We start from the raw sequence: 21,009 nt of genomic DNA, 5'->3' as shown, positions 1-21,009 counted from the left end.
TCCTCCTCCAAGGAGGTCGGGTCTCCGGGTGACGGAGCCGGTGAGGCAGTGGGGGAATGTGGGGCCCAACGGGACGGAGGGCGACGGTTTGCTGGTCTCTCGGGCCTGGAGAAGCAGGGTTCTAAGGATGGAGCTAGTGCAGAACAAGGGAGTTCCTTCAAAGCCGAGGAAGAGAAAGACAGGGTTACTCAGACGGACAGGTCCTCTGGGAGGTGATTTCCCCCAAACAAACTTCTCAGTAGGCTCAAGTGCAACAGACCAGGGTGTCTGCAACTTCTGAATGCTAAGTTATACGTTGCTCACGGAGTATAAGTTAAAAAGGTAAGTAAAGAATTCAACACGAATGACCAGTGACGACAGTAATGGGAAGATAGCAAATTATGATGAAGACGTGGCATGAGATGGGTGTGTATATGAGGCGCCTTCGGAATTGGGCTGCAGCAAATGGAAGGGGGGAGCCAGAGTCCTGAGTGGTCTGCCCAGTCCTAAGAGGCTGGCCATGAAGGGATCTATGACTCCATCAGGCTGCACCAGCAACGGGGCTCACCTTCAAACCAACTCTGCTACCGTTTATTCCAGGTTGACTGGCACTGGGTTAAACTCCCACAACATGGAGATAATGCTGCAGGCAGAAACTTTCATTAGATAAAACCACCTAAATTACTCTTCCTGGCAGCAGCATTTGAAAAGTGGAGCCCGGGCTTCCCTGGTGGTGCAGTGGTTAAGAATCCACCTGCCAATGCAGCGGACACGGGTTTGATCCCTGGTCCGGGAAGATCCCACACACCTCGGAGCATCTAAGCCCGTGTGCCACAACTACTGAGCCTGCACTCTAGAGCCTGTGCTCCGCAACAAGAGAAGCCCCTGCACCACAACGAAGACCCAACACAGCTAAAAATAAAAACAAACAAAAATTTATAAAATAAAATTTTAAAAAGTGGAGCCCGAGTGTATGGGCTCCTGCACCTTCTGAGGACCGATAACCCCGGGACCGATCACCTACAGTACGTCCTCTCAAGGCTGCTGCTCCTTTTTTTGTATTAGAGACTGTTGAGCTACTTGTCCTTACTCTGCATGCCAGGACAAAGGACACTGACTGGGGATCTGCGGGCAGCTGTGGCCTGAGGAAACGGTGAGCTCTATCTACCCAGACACCCACACAACAAGAGGCTGAGGTGGGAAACCACTGCGATGAAGAACACAGAACAAGGACCCTCAGAGCCACTCAGGAAGTAAGTCGAGGGATGTAAAGAGATGTGATGAGCACAGCAGAGGAGAAGGAGGAGCATGTAGTCATCAGAGCGACAGAGAGAAGATGGAGGGCGGGGCACAGGAGGGATGGGGGAGTGGTCGCCGCCCGGGGGCAGCAGAAAAGGAGCATCGACACACAAGATGACTAACGTCCCTAGACCTGCTGGTGGCACTTCATGTGACGACAGTGAGGCCTCATCAGCAAAGCACTTATACTAATGGAAACCATGACAACCAGAGAGAGATACCTCGCCTGTGAAAACACATCAGCACTGAAACAGCCAAAATTAAAGGAAACGTCCTCACCTCAGCCCAGCCCAGGGCACGAGGGACGGTGGCTCAAGATATGTGTGGTTTGTGTTGCGTATATAAGAGTGTTGGGTTGTAATATGTGTTGTCTATCAGTGTGTGTAGGTTGCCGGCATAGGATTTTTGGACACCACTGTGGCCTGTTTCTACTTAGCTGATGCTGAGTGACAAGGGTTTTCTGTTAATTTGTGCCACCTCGTCACTAGCATCTGTGTGCACAGAAGAAATGCTCTGTGACCATGAGTTCAAGGGGACAAAGTTCTCTTTAGTGTCACACCAGCAAATCTGAGCAAGTGATGCTGTTTTTTCCCAAGAAGCCCCTGCCATAGGCTCTGGGGGCATCTCATCCTTGCAGCACCTCTTCTGGAAATGGCCTCTGGAGCCATTCTTTGTCAGTCATTTTTCGTGGGGCATGTGCTTAGTCTTTGAGAGCCAGTTGTATTTAAGGCCAGTGGATAAGGCGGGGGGGGGGGGGGGTGGGGGGTGACTATATCCTTGATCAGAAACAAGGTTGGTATTTTCTCACAAGCCTTGATTCAGGCTCTGAAGGTGATTCTGCAATTTTGGAGCAGGGACGATTGTGTTGTTTAGTCAATTAACACAAATTGATTGAGCACTTACTATGACCCCCATGGTGACCACTGGGAAGGACAAGATATATTTGTATTTATTCCCTCTGGTGTGGTTTTGAAAAAAAAAGAGAAAAGCCTCATGTGTAATGGTCACACCTTATTATAGTACATGGCAATGCACAGCCACCGAAATGTCAGTGAGCAGGCACAGGCCGACTGGGAGCACGCTCAGCTCAGAGACCCTGCAGGCTGGACGGTTCCCTCTCTGGCCAATGTCCTTTTACCCCTTCGGGAGCATACTGGCTGCAGACTGCACAGGAGAGGGGAGATCTCAATAGGATCTCTACTGAGCAGTCAGTATCCCAGGGGGCAAGTGGTCCCGTCCAGGCCTGCCATCTGTCCCTGCAGGTGGACCCTTGGGCCAGCCTGGAGCAGAGCTGCCCAGGACGGTGGGGCCTCATTCTGTGGGTCAGATGCCAGCCCTGAGCTACATGACAACCTCTCCAGACAGTGTGGAAAGAAGGAAGAAAGCACTTACGGCGTGAGGCAGGCAGGGCTAGAGTCCCCAGGGGGCAGTTAGTAAGACAGTTTGGTTCTGGACAGAACAGACAGACAAAGAAGAGAAAAGCAAGTAGGTTGGAAAGTACTTTTTAAAAAGAACAACAGTAAAGGTTTAAAGTCAACAGGCCTGGTGGCAGCTCCAGGGACAGCCATCTGGAGAAGCGAGGTCCCACAGAAGCGGGCACACAGTCTGGTCCCCGCCTGGCCAGAGCAGGAGGGGCCCTCACGACAGCACAGCTACAGACCTCTCCCTTCCGCTGGCTATTCTTCTCTTCTTCCCGAGCTGCCCCTTGGCATTTAACATTTCCAGCACCCTACAACTGCTGTTTTTGAAACAGAGCCCATTAAACAGCCAGATTGTTTTAGTCACAATGACCAAATGACTGCAGCTCAGACTAAAACTTTCCCTTCGAATTTTCCACTGAGACATTTCCAGATTATCCTCTATTTCCAGATTATCCTCTCTCTCCACACCAGACCTGCTCACAGCTTCTCTCTGCATTGTGCATTGGTGCTATGTCTTCAAGAGAAACAGAGGAATAAGTAGCTCGTGGGGTGAGAGTGAAGGGAGAAAGGGAGTTTCCTACTGTGCCCGTTCCTGGCTAGGGATGACTCCATCACCCACATCTAGATGTCCCATTGAGCACTCCGGGAAAGATTCTCCCACACGGGCTCGGAGGAGGGTGGGAAATCTGAATTCGTTCTGATTTTGAAACGAAAAAAACTACCACAAATCTAGGGAGGGATGGGAAGGGGTCTTGGGGTTTCCAGTGGGCCTAAGTCAGTTCAGGTGAGGAATAATTCCACTGGAGTCTAGAATAAGCCAAATTCCAACAGTAAAGGAAAAAGAGCCCATGACATTTAAACACTGCCCGTGAGAGCTCCATGCCAGTTCTGAACCCCTGACACCGTGCCTGGGCCCCGTTTAAATCGGCCATCACCTCTTTTGGTAGTAAACACACCGAGTGAGAAGAAAATCTAAGACACTTCACAGAGGACCAAAGGGGGGCACAGCTTTATACGGATAAAGCCATTTTCACGCCTTGGTTTAATAATGACTGAATCACAGCACTATTTCCTTTCTAGTCTCATAGATTGCCTGCAGCATTCATTCGTGACTCAAAATGAATTTAGTCTCTAATATAAATGGACACCACAGACAGGCCAGTTAATGCTTGGGACAAAGCTCTCATTCCAAGGAGGTGTGGCACTCACCCAGCTAGACCCCCTGCAGCAGCAAACCACTTACCTGAGGGGCCCTGAGGGATGGGGTAACAGAAGCCCGCAGAAGACACCATTTGTTACCTGAGAACACAACCTCCTTCTCAGAGCACGCGAACAGCCTTATCACAAAGACGCGTACCTTTGGCAGGCATAGGCCACAGACTGTCAGTATTATTAGGTTGAACCATATGGTGTTGCCATTTCTGTAGGTCACTGGCAATTTCACATGGTTTAAATCTATTTCAGATTTAAACTCTATATTTTGAGTTAAATGCCTCTTGTTGAGTTATACTGGGAAGCTGAGCATTCCTTTTCCCGCTGTGGGAAATGTGGGGCAGCAGGTGGATCGGGTGACACAGGAAATACACCTCCTCCTCTCCTCACCTGTGCAGCTGGGGCTGCAGAGCCTTGGGAGGGAGCATGTACGTGTCCTTCTCTAACCTTCACCATCTGCTGTCTGCCCAGCCTGGAGAATGCCTACCGGTGTCTGCATTCCACTGCTGTGGAGGTTTTGCATCTGGGTTCCTGGTGGGTCAGGCCTCACCCCCAGGTCTACACATAAGGGTGTCTGACCAAGGGCTGGGAAACCTCCTCTGGCACTGCGTGAACGATAAGACCAACATCACCACCGTTTTCACCCCCGGCACCAGCATCTGGCTTTGTTTTATTTTGCTCATTCTTGCTGTGGTCCAGTTATACCCCATGTGGGTATGAGCAGGGCAGAATTCAAGATCGACTGATTTGCAAATAACCTTAAGGGGGGAGGGATACAATAATAATAATCACACAATAATATGTGACAATATGGATAATACGTGTGGTCATAGGTGACAATAATAGGCGATGTTTAAGGGGATAAGGATTATAATCGCGTTGTATGAAGGCAGGATTTTGACCTTATCCATTCGTCTCACCTGGTTTTACTGCTAAGAGAATGCACGCACACAGAGAGGGTAATGGGATTTGTGAGACGTGAACCCGCTGTCTGCACTGAAGCCAGCGCTGGGATCCAGACACCCTTCCTGTAGGTCCTGACAAGAGGTGTTCTATGTCCACCCTGTCAAAACCCTCTCTCTTCATCACAGCTGGAGCAGAAAGCCTGATGTTGCCCACACACGCTCCCAGGACACAAACGCATACAGAAGGAGGGGAGATATGACCCCACGTGAAAAGCCCTGCCCTGATAAACAGACAAGCATGCATCACTGAGGCCAGAGTGGAGGACCTGAGTCCGTCCCTAAGCTCCTTAAGAAAACCATCTCATGGTCCTCAGAGGATCACTGACGGCAATAAAACGAAGTTCTCTTTTAAGAAGCAGCTTAGGGTTGGCGTTCCTGCTTCTTCCATCCTCCCCTAAACCTCCTGAACTCACATAACCTGGTACAGCCCCAGGGTCAGCGGTGCTGACACTGAAAAGGACGAGCCGCAGGGGGAGGGGGTGGGATACTCAGCATCCGTTACCTCAATGGACCCTGGCTCGGCTCTGACCGTCATTTCTCCCACGGGGCCGCTGCTGCTGAGACTAGGGGTGCCGTGGGCGGCCTGCCTCTGCTCTTCCTTTAAGGCGTGTTCCAACAGCTTCCGGTGGAGGATCCGGGCGACGTTCTCTGTGAGCGTGTAGCCGGGGGGAGCGGACAGGTCCTGCCTCGCGGGTGTGCCCTCTCCCCCTTCCTCCCTGCACGTCTCGGAGCCACCCCCGACCGGGCTGGGCGACCGGCCTCGGGAGCTGGGGCTTGTGTCCTGGCCTGGGCCCAGCTCCGGCAGGGGCTCTGCCGAACGAGACCGACTGGCGGCCCGCACCCCCTTCTGGAAGGGGTCCTGCACCATAGGGCTGTGGTCGATGATGCTGAAGAGGCTGGAGAGGCCGTCGTTGATGGCGGTGTGCACAGGGCTCTCCCGAGTGGTGGTAGAACGGGCCCAGGCCGACTCGCCGCAGCCTTTCGGGGCCAGCCCCGGGGAGGTCCTGCTGCTTGGCTGGTCCACTCTGGGGAGGGGCTTCCTCTGCAGCTTGGGAGACCCGTACTTCGGGGAGCAGCATGTGCGTTCAAACTTGGCCTGCACCTTCTCGATGGCGGGGGCCACCTGCCTGTTCCTGAGGCCGCGGGAGGGAGAGGACACGGGCGTGGTGCCACCCCCCGCCTTGGGCGTGAGACACTTGTGGGGGCTGCTGGTGACGGTGCTGCCCCGCAGGGCTTCGGTCTGCAGGCCGATGCTGATGGTCTGGACGGTCTGCGTCCCTGTCGTCCGGGACCCATTGGTCTGGCAGGCCGTGTCCTTGACCAGAGGCTCCCCGGGGCTGGAGCAGACGGCGCTGACGGAGAAGGCCACCTCCTTCATGTCATCACTCAGGTTCTTGGACATCTCCAGGCTGTGCAGCGGGGAGGAGAAACCGAGGGTGCTGTCGAGGGGCCAGAGCCCACCCTCCGTGTAGTCTCGGGGGTGCTTGGAGGGGGCACAGGGCCACCTGCTAAGAATGTGTTCAGAAGAGCCCCCCTTGGTGCCCCCCGGGCCCCCTCGGGCCCTGCCCTCACCGCCTGCCACCACGGTGCCATCCAGCCTCCGGATGGCGGGCGGGCTGTGCAGCATCCTCACCCCGGCCTGCTCGGCGCAGACAAGGCTCCGCGGGAGCTGCTTCTGGCAGTGCTCCGGGCTGGTCACGGTGTCCGTGGTCAGGGTGATGCTCGTGGTGAGGTACCAGGAGGAGTCGGAGAAAGGGTCGGTGCTGGCCTCGGAGCTCGCCCGACCCGCCTCGGTCCTGTCTGCCCAGGGGTCTGGGGGCCTGTCGTCCCAGCTCTTGCTGTTGAACTCCTCGATGTACTTGAGGTCATCTGGGGACAGGGGCGGGGTGACGTCCTCTTTGCTGCTGGTGGCGGGCAGGCCCTTCTCTGGCAGGAAGGGAGAGCCATCCATCAGGCGCTGGAACTCAGACATGGATGACACGGACACGGCCCTGGGGAAGGGGAGAGGAGAGGTGTCAGCTGCCACCGGCTAGGGAGCCATGGCCCTGGAACCCCTGACCCAGCACACCCTGTGTCCTGCCTGCATGCACAGTGCCTGTGTCTCCGCCTGAAGGATCAGGACACGTTCCAGCTGCCTGATGTTTTCCACTCTTGGGCTGACCCTCTGGTGTCCAACAGGCTTTTATGGCTCTGGAATTGCTGCAGGAGCCTTATATTGGTCAGAATTTACTACGGCCGACCCTCAAAACCGTGGGAGAGGTGGGGCTCCGGGGCAGTCAGAGCTAAGCTCTAACCCTACTCTGCAATATTCTAGTTTAGTGCCCGGATGCTCCACAGGAAGAAGGGGAGCCTGGCTGTGGCCTGGCCTCTCCACGTACTTGATGGGCACCTTCAATGTCGGAGCTGTGGGAGCTTCCCGAGTTCCCGGCATTAGAGCAGGCGCGCATCCCACAGACGTGAACGCACCACAGTCCCAATCCAAACGAAACGAGCAGCGGGGAGGGAGAGATGCCACCACAAAGCGACTGTGACCTGAAGTCTTCTCCGCCCACGGGCCTCATCCTCTGTCGGCTTAAAGCACTAACAACAGTCTCTCCCAAGGCCAACGGAAGATGTGGAGGAGAGGAGGGCAGTGGAAGGTGTGATCAGGCTGGCGAATGATTTCAAACAGAAATCCCCCCTGGCCCTGCCCAGACCCACCCACAGGCTCAGTCCTCCCCTTCCCTCTCTACTCAGTTTAAACAAATTTGCGTATATGTGCCTTTTCAGACATGTCCCATCATACATATAAGGCTTACTAGAATATATGATTATGAACACCAACTACTTTATATTTACTTCAAGGATTACCGCCAGGAAATACTGTAATAAATTCTCCTAGGAGAGCTTTTAAATGGTCAGTCTATAAAGTGTCTCATAACATATCAAGAGGGAGTTTTTTCAGACTTTAAATTAGAAGAAAGGGTTTCCATGGACTTTCAAAAACCATTTAACACAATCATCTCCTTATGTACACAACACAACTCTAACCACACAGCTCTTACTGTGACACTAACACACACATGAACACAGCATAGCACTGGCCTTTTTGTTGCTAATAATTTAAAATACCGTATTTATGAAATTAATAATAAAGCAACTACTTATCCAGAAGTTTTACTCTAAAGTCATTTTTGAAGAGTGTCACAGTACACTGCAGTGACAAGATAGAATTTTAAGACCAGGTGGTTTTTTAAATTTTTGGTTGCATTGGGTCTTTGTTGCTGCGTGCGGGCTTTCTCTAGTTGCGGTGAGCAGGGGCTTCTCGTTGCAGTGGCTTCTCTTGTTGCAGAGCAAGGGCTTCAGTAGTTGTGGCTCGAGGGCTCTAGAGCACAGGCTCAGTAGTTGTGGCATGTGGGATCTTCCCAGACCAGGGCTCGAATCCGTGTCCCCTGCATTGGCAGGCAGATTCCTAACCACTGTGCGACCAGGAGGCTTTTACTGCAGTAGTCTACTATCATTTCATCAGTCTTACTTACCTTTGAAGATTTCCCTTGTGATTTTCTTCTTCCTATAAAGAAGAAGTAAGTTTATCTGAATCGGTTAACATTGGCTGCCTGGGGGCCTTCAGGGTGCTAAGTAATTTGTTTTTCTCTTAGGACAATACCATTTAAAACATACATGGCAGCCAAGTTTGGGCCAGGAGTGCCTCTGCCTCTCAGCCCTTTGAAGTACAATAATGACACCAGAATCCAGGGGTGATGAGGGCTTAGAGCCTCTGAGTCCAGGGAGGGCCCACGGGAGTGAGAAAAATTGGCTATAAACCTTGTCACAGAGTGGCTCTCCTGTGCTCCTCAGAGGGCATCACTAAGCACGTGAGCTTCAAAGCTGCCTCGTTAATGACTGAAAGTGTGTGTGAGTGAGAGAGAGAGAGAGAGAGAGAACACACACGCATGCAAGAGAGGAGGCGGAGAACGGGGAGAAGAAGGAGATGGAGGAGGCGGAGGAAGGGAAGACAAGGGTGAGAGCAAGTTAGGGGAGAGATGTCTCTTGGCCTCAGCCTGTCTATAGAAGTCGGTGTGAGAGGTATAGACTACTACATATAAAATAAATAAGCTACAAGGATGTATTGTACAGCACAGGGAATATTGCCAATATTTTATAATAACTAAAGGGAGCATAACCTTTAAAAATTGTGAATCACTGTTGTACACCTGCAACTTACATTGCAAACCAACTGTACTGCAATAAAAAATGCAAAAAAAAAGTCGGTGTGACGTCCTTAGAGGGCTCTTTGTTTTAAATATCGCCCTTGGGAATCAGGGAAGGTACAGTGACCTCTGGTAAAGAAGAGAACATGCACACACGGTCCTCCTGAGGACACCCCTGTGCGGACCAGTCCTGAGGGAGCAAGGCCCAGTGAGCCTTCGAGCTATTGCAACTTGAGTCCTGGCACAGCAAACCACCTGAGCATCCCCCAGGGAGCCCTCCCTATGGGATCTGGCCACTGCTTTGAGATGGCATAGGAGACGTTGCCACTAGATCCCCGGGGTGGCATGCTGGCACTGTCACCTCTTGCTGGGTACAGGTGCTGAGGAGAAGGCACTTGACCTCGCCGACCTGTGACTGAGGGTGATCCCCCACTTCAACATCCCTGCCTGACGGGCACCCTGTCTGCTGAGCGTGTCAAATGACAGGTGCCACCACTGTGAGATTGGCTCACAGGTATGATTCCTAAAATCAATCTTTAAAACCCAGTTTTAAAAAAGTAACAACCAGAAAAACCCAATGCTGTGCCGTGGAGATTTCTGCACAGAGCTAAGCTCTTCTATTTGCTGATCTAAGTTACATAGGTTTCTAGTGTGGGATTTTTTTCCCTTTGCCCAAATAAGGTATTTATTGTATGTCATTGGTTAGTGACATTTGTTACTTTCTTTAAAGCAAATTTTTTTTCTGTTATTAATGTTTTCTGGAATCAGAAGGCCGTACCATGATTTTAAGAAAAGTTGCAGCTCTGCACTTCCCGGGATGATCTATTGGGTTTGCCAGAAAGTTCGTTTGGTTAATGAATACGTCGTTAAATAAAGTTCTTGCTGAAAATGAAAAATGTCTTATTTTTACTTAAAACTGAACGAACTTTTTGGTCAACCCAGTATTTCCTCTTGTGTTTCACTGGACACTCCCGTTCCTGAGACTCCCATTCACACAGGACACAAGCCCTGAATTTCTGAACCTGAGACAAGCGGCTAAGTGAAGCAGGGAGCCTGGGGTCAGGACCACCAAGCAAAGCTCCTGCATCATGAAGGGTTCGTTTTTACTGACCCCAGAGGCCGTGATATGCAAAACCAGGGGCCTGCCAGCCACTCGGCCGGCTTCCCAAGCCCCTGCCCTCGGTCCTGCCGCAGGTAATTACACCCCAAACCCAGGCTGACCTCGGGGAAGCAGTTCCTGAACTCCCTCTCGGGCTTGCGGTCTGGAGGCTCCTCTGGCTCGTCGTCCAAGGACAGGGCGTCCAAGTAGAGGTTCTCCCGGGCCGAGCACCTGTCCGATTCCTTCAGCTTGGACAGCGGCTGGTCCTCGAACGTGCTGGAGTCGGTGTCCATGCAGGGCCACATCCCCGTGGGGTGGGGGGCCCAGGGGCTCCCCGTGTGGGCACAGGGGCGGACATCGCCTTCCTTTTGATCACAGAGGAAACTGCCACCTCTCCGGGGACTGTTTTCTTTCTGCAACTTGAGGGTTTTAAAAATGAAAACAATTAGCCTCATTCTTCTGTCTGTTGCTCCCTAAGGTCATGGTTTCTCCACAATTTGGAATTAACATATGGTCTATTTGAAAGACGGTGAGAAGTCTACGTTCTTAAAGTTCTGACCTTAATTTCAAAAATAACACATCACAAATGCTTTTTGAAAAGAAAAATCACAATTTTATATGGACTAGAAAAATCTGCATTAACCACATGCAAGCCAGCTCCTTCTGATGAGAATATGTTATTGTATATAACTTTGAGTACTGTGCTCACAGGAAATTATACATGTATTTTTTTAATCTAACATTACCAAATGACACATTTAGAACTCCCTTTTTGTAATTACCTTCAGAACGTAAGGCACACTCAGTGGAAAGCCATCAGCGATAGCAAACTTCTGAGGGCGAATTTGATTTTCCTAACTAGCAGGGTTTCTAAATAACAACAGAGCATGGTGGTCTCCAAATTATTTGAAATGGGTCCTACATAAACCCCGAGTGACCACCTGGGTTATAACCATGGGGTGTCGAAAACATCCTACACTTTGCTTGAGAGGATTAGAATTTAGCTACAGAGGTAATTAAAGATCTGGTATGACTAGAAAAAGAAACAAAAACATGAGCCACATAGTTTGGAGTCATACTTTTCTCTGACTTGGTAAATGCAAGCAGCAGCAGTGGGGAAACCTCAGGAGACCTAGAACCACTGTGTGTGGCTGGTCGTCTCAGCTCAGTGTCCCCACCTGTAAGAGGGGTGCCCCTCCCTCCGGGGCTGTGGGAGGGCTGCAGGCCGGGCCCAGCGTAAAGCTCACTGTTCGTCAGCAGGACCACCACTGACCCCCCCTTGAGGCCTGCGTGATTCCTCGGGCCTGGGTGCACTGATGAGTGAACGCCTCATGTCCTCACAGCATGGGGGCCCTTCAAGAGGAGCCACCTGGAACCACAGGGACGGGCAGGGACACGCGTGCCTGCAGTGCTCTCTCCTCGGAGGAGCCCTGAGGGGCTGCCCTGGACCCTGCCGGGCTCCCCTCCAAAACAGGCAGAAAGCACCTTTGACAGCTCGGCTCACGCACTCCACCGCCCTGGCTGCACTTTGGACTTGAACTCAAAGGTGCGGGCGGCAGAAGTGGTGCTGAGACGGTGCCCAGAGGCTCTGACCCTCCCTTGGAAGCGCATTCATTTACCCTTTAACAAGGCATCTTTCACAAACCACCTCCTGTCCTCACTCAAGCCTTCATCAGCAAGCTGGATAAGTGTGGCCTGTGTGTCGTAGGGAACAAAGCCATGAGGAGTCATGGGGACTTTTACTCATTTCTAGTAATTTCTGAGGTGGTGGAACCAGTCTCAGAGTATTATCTTTTAGGAGACATTTTAGGAGACAGATGGAGATTCAAGCAGCTGGAGCTTAAATGTTAAGAGTTTGAGGCAGAATCCCCGTTGAATTAGGGAACAAGCAAGTCACCGGGGGTTTCAGCTAAGCCCCCTCTGCTCTTTACCCCCTCCCCGGTGACATAGCTCTCAAAGATGCTAAATGCTTTCTTTTTTAAAAAAATGAAAAGGAAAGTTTTTTATTATGTTCATCTAATGCATGTCAGTGTGATTTAGTTTCAACATATGATCATCTCCAAGCTATTTCGGGCACAGAATTAAAATGCAAGAATCACATTTGAAGCTGTAAATGTGCACGGAGGGTGTGTGTGAAGAGGGGGGAGAATGACTACAGGGGAGAGCTACGATCCAGCACATTCTCACTCAGCAAAATGGGGTTTCAAAAATAAACCTGGGCAGCCAGGAGCAATGTGCACTAAAGCTGTGTTAGTTAGGTTCCCTAAAAATGAGCTGGAGTGGTTTCAGCTGGAGGTGTCTGCTGCCAAGATGCCTCTGCAGTGCTGACATAGAATAAAAGGTCCCTAAAAGGATAGGGTTTCCTAGGAGAGTCGTTTCAAACGAGGCATCGGCACCTACTGTACTTAGAGTCCTGCAGTAGAACAACTTATAAAGCAAACACCAAATTTACAAGATTTGCAGGCAACAATAAACCCTTGAGAATGTCACTTTACCTGACAAGAAAAAAGGTTACTTTGTACACAGGTTTTAAAAGAACAGCCTTTCATGCTGTAGAGGTAACTGATTTAAGGAAGTCACTGGAAGAAGAATGGAGTGACATGTGAGCTTTCGTTTAGTTCTTTAACACAGCCAACTCCCAAGGCCTCTGCAGGCTAACTGGGACTGAACAATTCAGAGGAGAAATGTAGTGTAACTCCAGGAAAGTTAACTCTCACCCATCGGATCTGGGTTGAGACAGATGCTGATAAGATAGATGGTGTGTGTTGCATGACCTTAACCACATTCCCACAGTCATTCGTCATATCAAATGCCTCACATGGCACAGAAATTATGTAGGAATTCAACACCACCAGGCAAGTACGAAGCATGTGTTCTCAAAGTGGAAAATGGATTTAGTGTTACTTCTTTCACCATCTGTATTAGGTCATCACAGACAAGGTTACACGGCCCACCACGTAGTCAGATATGGAGGGGCATACATTATGAAGAATGTTTGTCTACGTGTCTTGTTTATCTACGGAACGTGCAGCTAAAAGTTAAATGAATGAACAACTCAATAACTGATTAAAAAAAAAATCTACACACACTACACTTTAGCCAATTTCCTCTTTTACAGAGAATGCCTATAACTGCTTTTCCTCATTTTCAGGATTGGGTACTGTGATTTTTTAAATGTCAAATATTTGGGGGGGAAGGCTGGATTTATTTTTGAAAGCCACAATCGCATATCTGAAGCATCAACAAACCCTCTTCTAAAAACAGCAGTGAAATCATTGTACAAAGCCTGCGGGATCCACCACACAGATTTCAGGAACAGATGAATGAATGCCCAGAACCCACGTGTCTTGAGTCCATTTTGCTCAAAGATGTTAAGGCTGTCATCGTGGTAGGGCCATGGCAGTAGTGACAGTCTTGAAATGGAGTTCAGCCCCTGCCCACTCATCTTTCCAAAGATAGTCTTAAAATGGGGTGGCTGCTCATCCCTAGGGCATTAACTCTTCGAACACTGAATGTCACTGGATGTCTAATTTTTCCTTTACTAGAAATTCCTCATTCCCCAAAGTAAAATGAAGCCCTTACAAAGACTTGCTTAACTTACATCCAAGGTGTGACTTCCAAAATGAAGCCATGATGAGACCAACAAGCCTACAGCTCACGGGCAAAGGGGATGATGACGATGGCCTTGCTGGGGTGCGGGAGGGACAGTGTGTGTGGTCCTGGAGGGACGGCCAAGAGGGACCCTCCCTGATAACGAGGTACCTGGAGGAGCCAGGATACTGGTTAACGAACATTGGATGAATCCGTGACCACTTTGCAAGAGTACGTGCTGCATCTGCCCCTACAATTCCCACCCGACAGCTGATCCTCTGCATAGGGCACAGGCGCACAGGGGATTTAAGACAGAAGATTCTTCTCAGGTGCCGCATTTCTAGGCCAAACAGGAAGTGGCCAACTTTCCTTTGATAGAATTTGGGGAATTTTGAAATGAGCCAGATCATCTACCAGTCTGGTGACTCAGCTGTGTGAGTAACCAAACCCAGGAAGGACGTCGGGCCTCTTTATGTGCAGTGCACTTCTGCTCAGAGGTTTCAGAGCCGTTCCTGGTCCTTTTCAGTTCTCTCTCCCTCGCCCCCTCCCTTCTCCACAGTGAGCAGAAACGGACCTTTGCCACTGCACTTGCAGAACACAGGTCCCATGTCTAGGGATAATACAGCACATTTTCCAAAAGGCAGCATGGATATTTATAATAGAATAATGAGGTTATTTTTCCTGCATTCAGTTTATTGATGAATACATTTCCTTGAGGCCTCCTGAATTTATAAGTGTGACAGGCTGAACTACAGTGTATGCTATGTCAAAATCCAGCCAGGGTAGAATCCCAGTCCTTCATCAGTTTCATGTGAAAATTTAATTTGTGCACTACTCAGGCAGGACTGCAGCTACGCAAACTGTCCTAAGTCTGACGCAAGGCAGGGAATGATTATCTCTAGAACAACAACTCCCCCTTTCCCACAGAACTCATCTGCGTTTTTCAATGTTTGTTTAGCTGAAGATGATGAACAATCAGTCACTTCCCCTGACTGTGTCCTGTCTAATTACAGCTCCACAAGATCCACAGCAGGTGCAAACAGCCTGACTTCCTACTGAATTCAGCAGTTTCTTTACTAATGGACAACAATTCCATTCAAGCTGAAGCAGTCACCATGACCGCATCTTTAGTGGCAGACTTAAAAACTAGTTTGCTTTTTGGTAGAAATCACTTCCTAAGGCCTGAAATAATCTCATCTCTCAAGTTTAGTCTTTAAACACCTTTAAAAAGTTACCCCCCAACCGTACACACACAGGGAAGTTAACCACAGACTTTGCAATGAAAAGGTCTGTGTCATGGGAGGGCTGAGCCTAGGTCTCCAACACCAGAACTCCTAGGATTTCTACTTCCTCCTCTGGAAGCCCCTACATCAGCCTGATGCAGCAGAGACCTCCGAGCTCTGATTTTCCCCTTCTGAGTGCTCTGATTTCCAGGTCAGGCATCTCCGCCTCCTCCCTGGGGCATCCTCACCTGTTCGATTCTCCACAGGAGCTCCTTCTCCTGCCGCCCCCACTCCTGCCGCTCCCGGTCCAGGCGGTCGAGAAGCTCTACCTTCTCCCGGTTCCAGTTCTTCTCGCTGTGGTGGATCTGCCATCGCAGGTCCATGACTAGCCCATGACTGTCGGCCAGGAGCTTCTGCTGTGCCTCCCTCTCCTTCCTGAACACCCCTTTGCTGTCAGCAGAGGAGCCCGGGTCTCCCAAGCTTTTCTCAGTCTTCGCTTCCAGCTGTCAAGGAGAACAGACTTAGGAACTTAGTCCCTGACAGTCTCGCAGTAGTAGGTGAAGAAAATCTCAGCACTCTCATGTATTATCCCTGGAAACATGTTTAAACCAAGATCTGACCAGTCTTATGGAGGAAGCACTTTTCATCTTTAAAGTCCTAATTAAAAACATCTGACATGGGAGAAAATATTTGTAAACAAAGCAACTGACAAAGGATTAATCTCCAAAATATACAAGCAGCTCATGCAGCACAATATCAAAAAAACAAACAACCCAATCCAAAAATGGGCAGAAGACCTAAATAGACATTTCTCCAAAGAAGATATACAGATTGCCAACAAACACATGAAAGGATGCTCAACATCACTAATCATTAGAGAAATGCAAATCAAAACTACAGTATCACCTCACACCAGTCAGAATGGCCATCATCAAAAAGTCTACAAACAGTAAATGCTGGAATGGGGGTGGAGAAAAGGGAACCCTATTGCACTGTTGGTGGGAATGTAAATTGATACAGCCACTATGGAGAACAGTAGGGAGGTTCCTTAAAAAACTAAAATTAGAACTACCATATGACCTAGCAATCCCACTACTGGGCATATACCCTGAGAAAACCATAATTCAAAAAGAGACGTGTACCACAATGTTCATTGCAGCTCTGTTTACAATAGCCAGGACATGGAAGCAACCTAAGTGTCCACTGACAGATGAATGGATAAAGAAGATGTGGCACATATATACAACGGAATATTACTCAGCCATAAAAAGAAACGAAATTGAACTATTTGTAGTGAGGTGGATGGACCTAGAGTCTGTCATATATACAGAGTGACGTAAGTCAGAAAGAGAAAAATATTGTATGCTAACATATATATATGGAATCTTAAAAAAAAAAAAAGTGGTTCTGATGAACCTAGGGGCAGGACAGGAATAAAGACAAAGACAGAGAGAATGGACTTGAGGACATGGGGAGGGGGAAGGGTAGGCTGGGATGAAGTGAGAGAGTAGCACTGACATATATACACTACCAAATGTAAAATAGCTAGCTAGTGGAAAGCAGCTGCATAGCACAGGGAGATCAGCTCAGTGCTTTCTGACCATCTAGAGGGGTGGGAGGGAGACACAAGAGGGAGGGGATATGGGGATATACGTATACATATGGCTGATTCACTTTGTTGTACAGCAGAAACAAACACAACATTGTAAAGCAATTATACTCCAATAAAGACGTTAAAAAAAAAAAATCTTGACGGAGTCACACAGAAGGTGAAGCAGTGAATCCACCCAGCTTCCCAGAGTCTGCTTCTTGCTCTCCTTCCCAACTGTGAGTCACCACATCTCTTGCCTGTCCTGCTGTACAGCTCCTTGCGGGCAGGCACGTGTCTGCCCCTACATCCTTAGCCCCCACGTGGAACCTGGTGATGGGACAGTGATGTAACCTAGCAGTCTATAATAACGCCCAGGAGATTAAAGACCAAAAACTAACAAGCAAGCAAAAGAACTCCCATCTAGACATCACATGCAAACTGCTGAAAACCAAAGAGGAAACCTTGGAGGCAGACAGAGAAAAAAAATACACCACACACGGAGGTGCACAGATGAGAATGACAGCAGACCTGTCCTCGGAAAGTATGTAAGTCAGGGGAAAATGGAGTGACATCTTGAAAGGGCTGGAGGGGGAAAATGTCGACCTCAACAGAATTCTGTACTCAGCAACAGCATCTTTCAAAAATAATAGAAGAAAAATGCTTTTTTAACAAATGAAAACTTTAAAGCAGGCTTACATTTCAAGAAATGATAGAGGAAATTTTCAGGCACAAGGAATATGATATCAACAAACACTTTGCACAAAAAATGAACACTAGAAATGACCTAAATAAATGCAAATATAACATTTTCTCCTGTTTTTAACTGCTTTAGAATGCTACTGAGTGTCTAAAAATAGTTGCATTGTATTTTGTGTTTACAGAATGTGTAGAAGTAAACTGTCTTACAACAGCACAGAGGACAGGAGGAGGGAATTGGGGGTGTACTGTTGTTGGTGAATGTGATAAATTGTAGTGAAAGATTCAGGAACATAAAGATGTATCCTTTTGCCTATTCTAGTTCAGCAGATCCCTGAAGTCTACCCATGGACCCATGTTAATCCATTTCAACTCTAATGGTTTCTAATCCATTCTGTACCTCGATACCAGAATAACTTCTTAAAAATGCAAGTCAAAATGCTTTACTCCCGTGATAAAATCAGGATTAATGTTTCAATTCTTTGGCGATTCTTCTTTCCACTCGTATGTGACAAGGTGCAGCTCCTCTGGTGTGCCATGCCCCTTTCTCCATGATGTCCCTTTTTTGTCCGAAACACTGTTTCTCTCCTTTTCCATGTGCCCACTCCTGTTCATCCTCTGAGATTCATTCTAAGCAGGGCTTTCACAAACAACCCTTCCCTGAACCCTCAAGCCGAGGTGTGTGCCCTGCATGCCCCCCCATCCCTGAGAGCCTGTGTACAGGCCTGGCGAGGCACTCACCACACTAGTACTAACTGTGGCCCTTGTCTGGTCTCCCACTGCACTGAGAACCCTTTCAAGATCTGTCTTATTTGTTGGGGGATCCCTGGCAGTTAGAGCAAGGTCTGACCTAGGAGTCAGTTGAAGGAATCACAGATTTGGGAACTGACCCAAGATGGCCTCCACTGAGAGAAAATATTTCACTTTTGGGAGAATTCAACGGTTTTGCATTTAAGTAGAAAAGGATAAAGATGAGTGAACTAGCATCAGCCCACATCCATCATTCCCCGGGCTCCAAATGTTTGAGAAACTCTTAAACAATTTGGGGCAGAAGACTAAATCTTTACCTATTACCACCTGGCTTCTGGGTTTGAAGTCCTAGCTTTATTTCTTGGTGTTTAGTGATTCTCCCCGAGGCTTTATTTGTAGCAAATGTGTGGGTGGACACCAGGTTCCTCTAAAACAAAGATGAAAGGTTTTGAAGCTGGCTCAAGTCAAAGATTATGCCTCCTCTTTTTAGCTACCCTTACATCTCTGAAAATATTTAGGTTTTTCCACTATAAACATAGTTTTAAGTAAGTTTAAAGGCAGCTCATCAGAACGTCCTTACTCATTTCTTCTCCACTGCCAGCTCTTCAGGCTGTGAACTAAGATAAACAGAAAATCTAGTAAGAACCTCCTACCCAGCAGTAGGCAGGATTCATAACTGGGTTAGCAGCTGCATCCCCTGCTTAGCCTGGCCCGGTGCTTTGGTCCAGCTGTGCTTTGCTGCTTCCCCTGCAGAGGAGGCTATGCCTGTGCTGCACCCAGGGCTATGAGCCGGACACCACTGCTCCCTTGGACCAGGCAGCAGTGCCCGTGAACTTGTGGGCACCACGGGAGCTGTCTTCTTTTGACAGGACAGGCCCTTTAATCTTTTATCAAGGCCATTTAGAAGATGTCTTCTTTCCCGGCAAGTTTTTTCTTTCATGACTGAGCCAATTCATACAAAGTTTTGATTACTTCATGGTTTGCCTCAAAACAGGGCCTAGAAAATAGATTATCAAGGACCCGCAGACCTTTCCTCCCTTATTGTGATCAAGGGGCTGGAAGAAACCTGGAGAAGCAATCTGAGCGAGCAGGCCCTACATGGGAAGTGACATGGCTTTCAAAGATTTCCAGGGAGAAAGCACTTAGAAAACAGCGTTCCTGGCTCAGCCCGATCTTAACGACCAGGGCCGGTGTCTCAAATCCCCGAGAGGCTCTGCTCTCTTGTGGGCGGTGGAGGCAGTAACCTGCTGTCAGCTTGTCACACTAAAGGCTCTGTGATCTGAGACGACACGCTTCCTCTGGGCCTCGGGCGCCTTCCGTGTAAATAAGGACACTGAAATTGATCAGACTTCTAGGACTGTAGTGGGAGGTCTACAAGCTCTTTCTGGTATTGGGAGAAGTCTAACGGGAAGTATTCATTTCCTTTTTTCAGAGGTAACTAAACCACAATCTGCTTTTTCTTTGCCCCTGTCTGAATTCTGTCAGTGCACTCTGATCACGTTTTCACCCTGGCCGTGCTTCCGTGGCGCTAAAGACAGCCTTGCTCCCTTCTCCCCACCTCCTCACCAACACTTGCTATTTCTAGTTTTCCTGATAAGAACCATTCCAGCAGGTGTGAGGTGACAGCTCATTGTGGTTTTGATTTGCATTTCCCTGATGATTAATAATGTAGAACATCTTTTCATGTATCTTGTTATCTGAAGAAAACGAAAACACTAATGCAAAAAGATATCCCCCATGTTCATAGCAGCACTATTTACAATAGCCGAGAAATAACGCACAACCTAAGTGTTCATCGACAGATGAATGGATAAAGATGTGGTACATTTGTATAATGGAATACTACTCAACCACGAAAAAGAATGAAATAATGCCATTTGCAGCAACATGGATGGACGCCAAAGGCATTATGCTAAGTGAAATAAGTCAGAGAAAGATAAATACTGCATGATTTCTGGTATATGTGGACTCTATAAATATTATAAGTGAAGCCAAGCTTAGAGATACATGGAACAAATTGGGGGTTGCCAAGGGGAAGGGGGCAGGGAATGGGTGAACTCCTTTTGCTTTTAGTTTAAATAAATTGAATAATAATAATAAAAAGAGACAACCTTGCTCTACACAGAATGGGAAAATAAACACTACTTTTGAAATGCTGCTGGGTTGGGGCAGCGTTCCAGATCTGGGAGAGGTAATAGGAGGGAAAAGACAGCACTGTGGGAAGGCGGGGACTTTCTGGGGTGGCAGAGGCAGCTGCTCCCAGCTTTCTCCTCTCACCCTCTTTCCCTGGCACGCCCTGGGATCCGGACCCTCCCCACGGTCGGAGCGGAACCCTGGCGGCCGTACCTGCTCCAGGCGGCACGTGAGCGCGGCCCACTCCACATCCCAGGAGGCCTTGTCACCGGCATATTGTTGCTGCAGCTGCCGCCGTGCACGTTCGTCCTCCCACAGCTCCACACGCAGCTCCTCCAGCAGCGCCTTGAGCGCGCAGAACAGCGGCTGGTTCTCTGCCACCTGCGGGGACACCGGGCGGCTCTGCCATCTCACAAGGGTGAGGACAGGAGGCTGGCAAGCAAAGGGGCACTGGTGCCGGGCTGTCTCCAAGGTGGGTGGGAGGGAATCTGCACAGTTAGTGGGAGAGCCGGGTTCCCTGATCGCCTGCAGGATCTGGGGCTGACGCTGCCAAGGGCTCATTGGATTAGGATGCTAGCACCACAGGAACCCGGAGCAGAGACGGGAGGAAGCTGTGGGAGGCCAGGGGGAGCCAAGCCAGGGCTGCCAGGACACTCTGCTTGACTTCAGATGTCCCGGCTCTGGTTGAGGAGCAGAAATAATGAGATACCTACACTCACGTATGTATGCTATCATTTGAGTGCCAGCTGTTGAACCAGAAGGGAATTAATAAAGGGCTCATGTCTCTTATCAACATAGGTGGTCATACTCAGACTCGTAGTTACTAAGAGGTCATATATTACAATATATGACAAGCATAG

At 49.1% G+C, this 21,009-nt stretch overlaps 1 protein-coding gene and 1 long non-coding RNA gene across 2 annotated transcripts in view; one reads left to right on the top strand and one right to left on the bottom strand.

Moving 5' to 3' along the window:
• The window catches only part of MTCL1 (microtubule crosslinking factor 1), a 131,319-nt gene that overhangs the window by 7,825 nt on the left and 102,485 nt on the right, over positions 1-21,009 (bottom strand). The window contains 6 exon segments of the mRNA XM_082353462.1: positions 1-155; positions 5,379-6,867; positions 8,395-8,426; positions 10,288-10,584; positions 15,228-15,482; positions 20,363-20,530. Coding sequence (XP_082209588.1) covers positions 1-155; positions 5,379-6,867; positions 8,395-8,426; positions 10,288-10,584; positions 15,228-15,482; positions 20,363-20,530 — 2,396 coding nt within the window.
• LOC309610590 overlaps positions 1-21,009 on the top strand; it is a 67,487-nt gene that overhangs the window by 40,938 nt on the left and 5,540 nt on the right. The window lies entirely within an intron of this gene.

Source organism: Balaenoptera borealis (assembly GCF_965194805.1).
Source record: "Balaenoptera borealis genome assembly, chromosome: 14".
NCBI lineage: Eukaryota > Metazoa > Chordata > Mammalia > Artiodactyla > Balaenopteridae > Balaenoptera > Balaenoptera borealis.
Note: the sequence above shows the minus strand (reverse complement) of the source record. Positions and strands in the feature narration are given on the sequence as shown.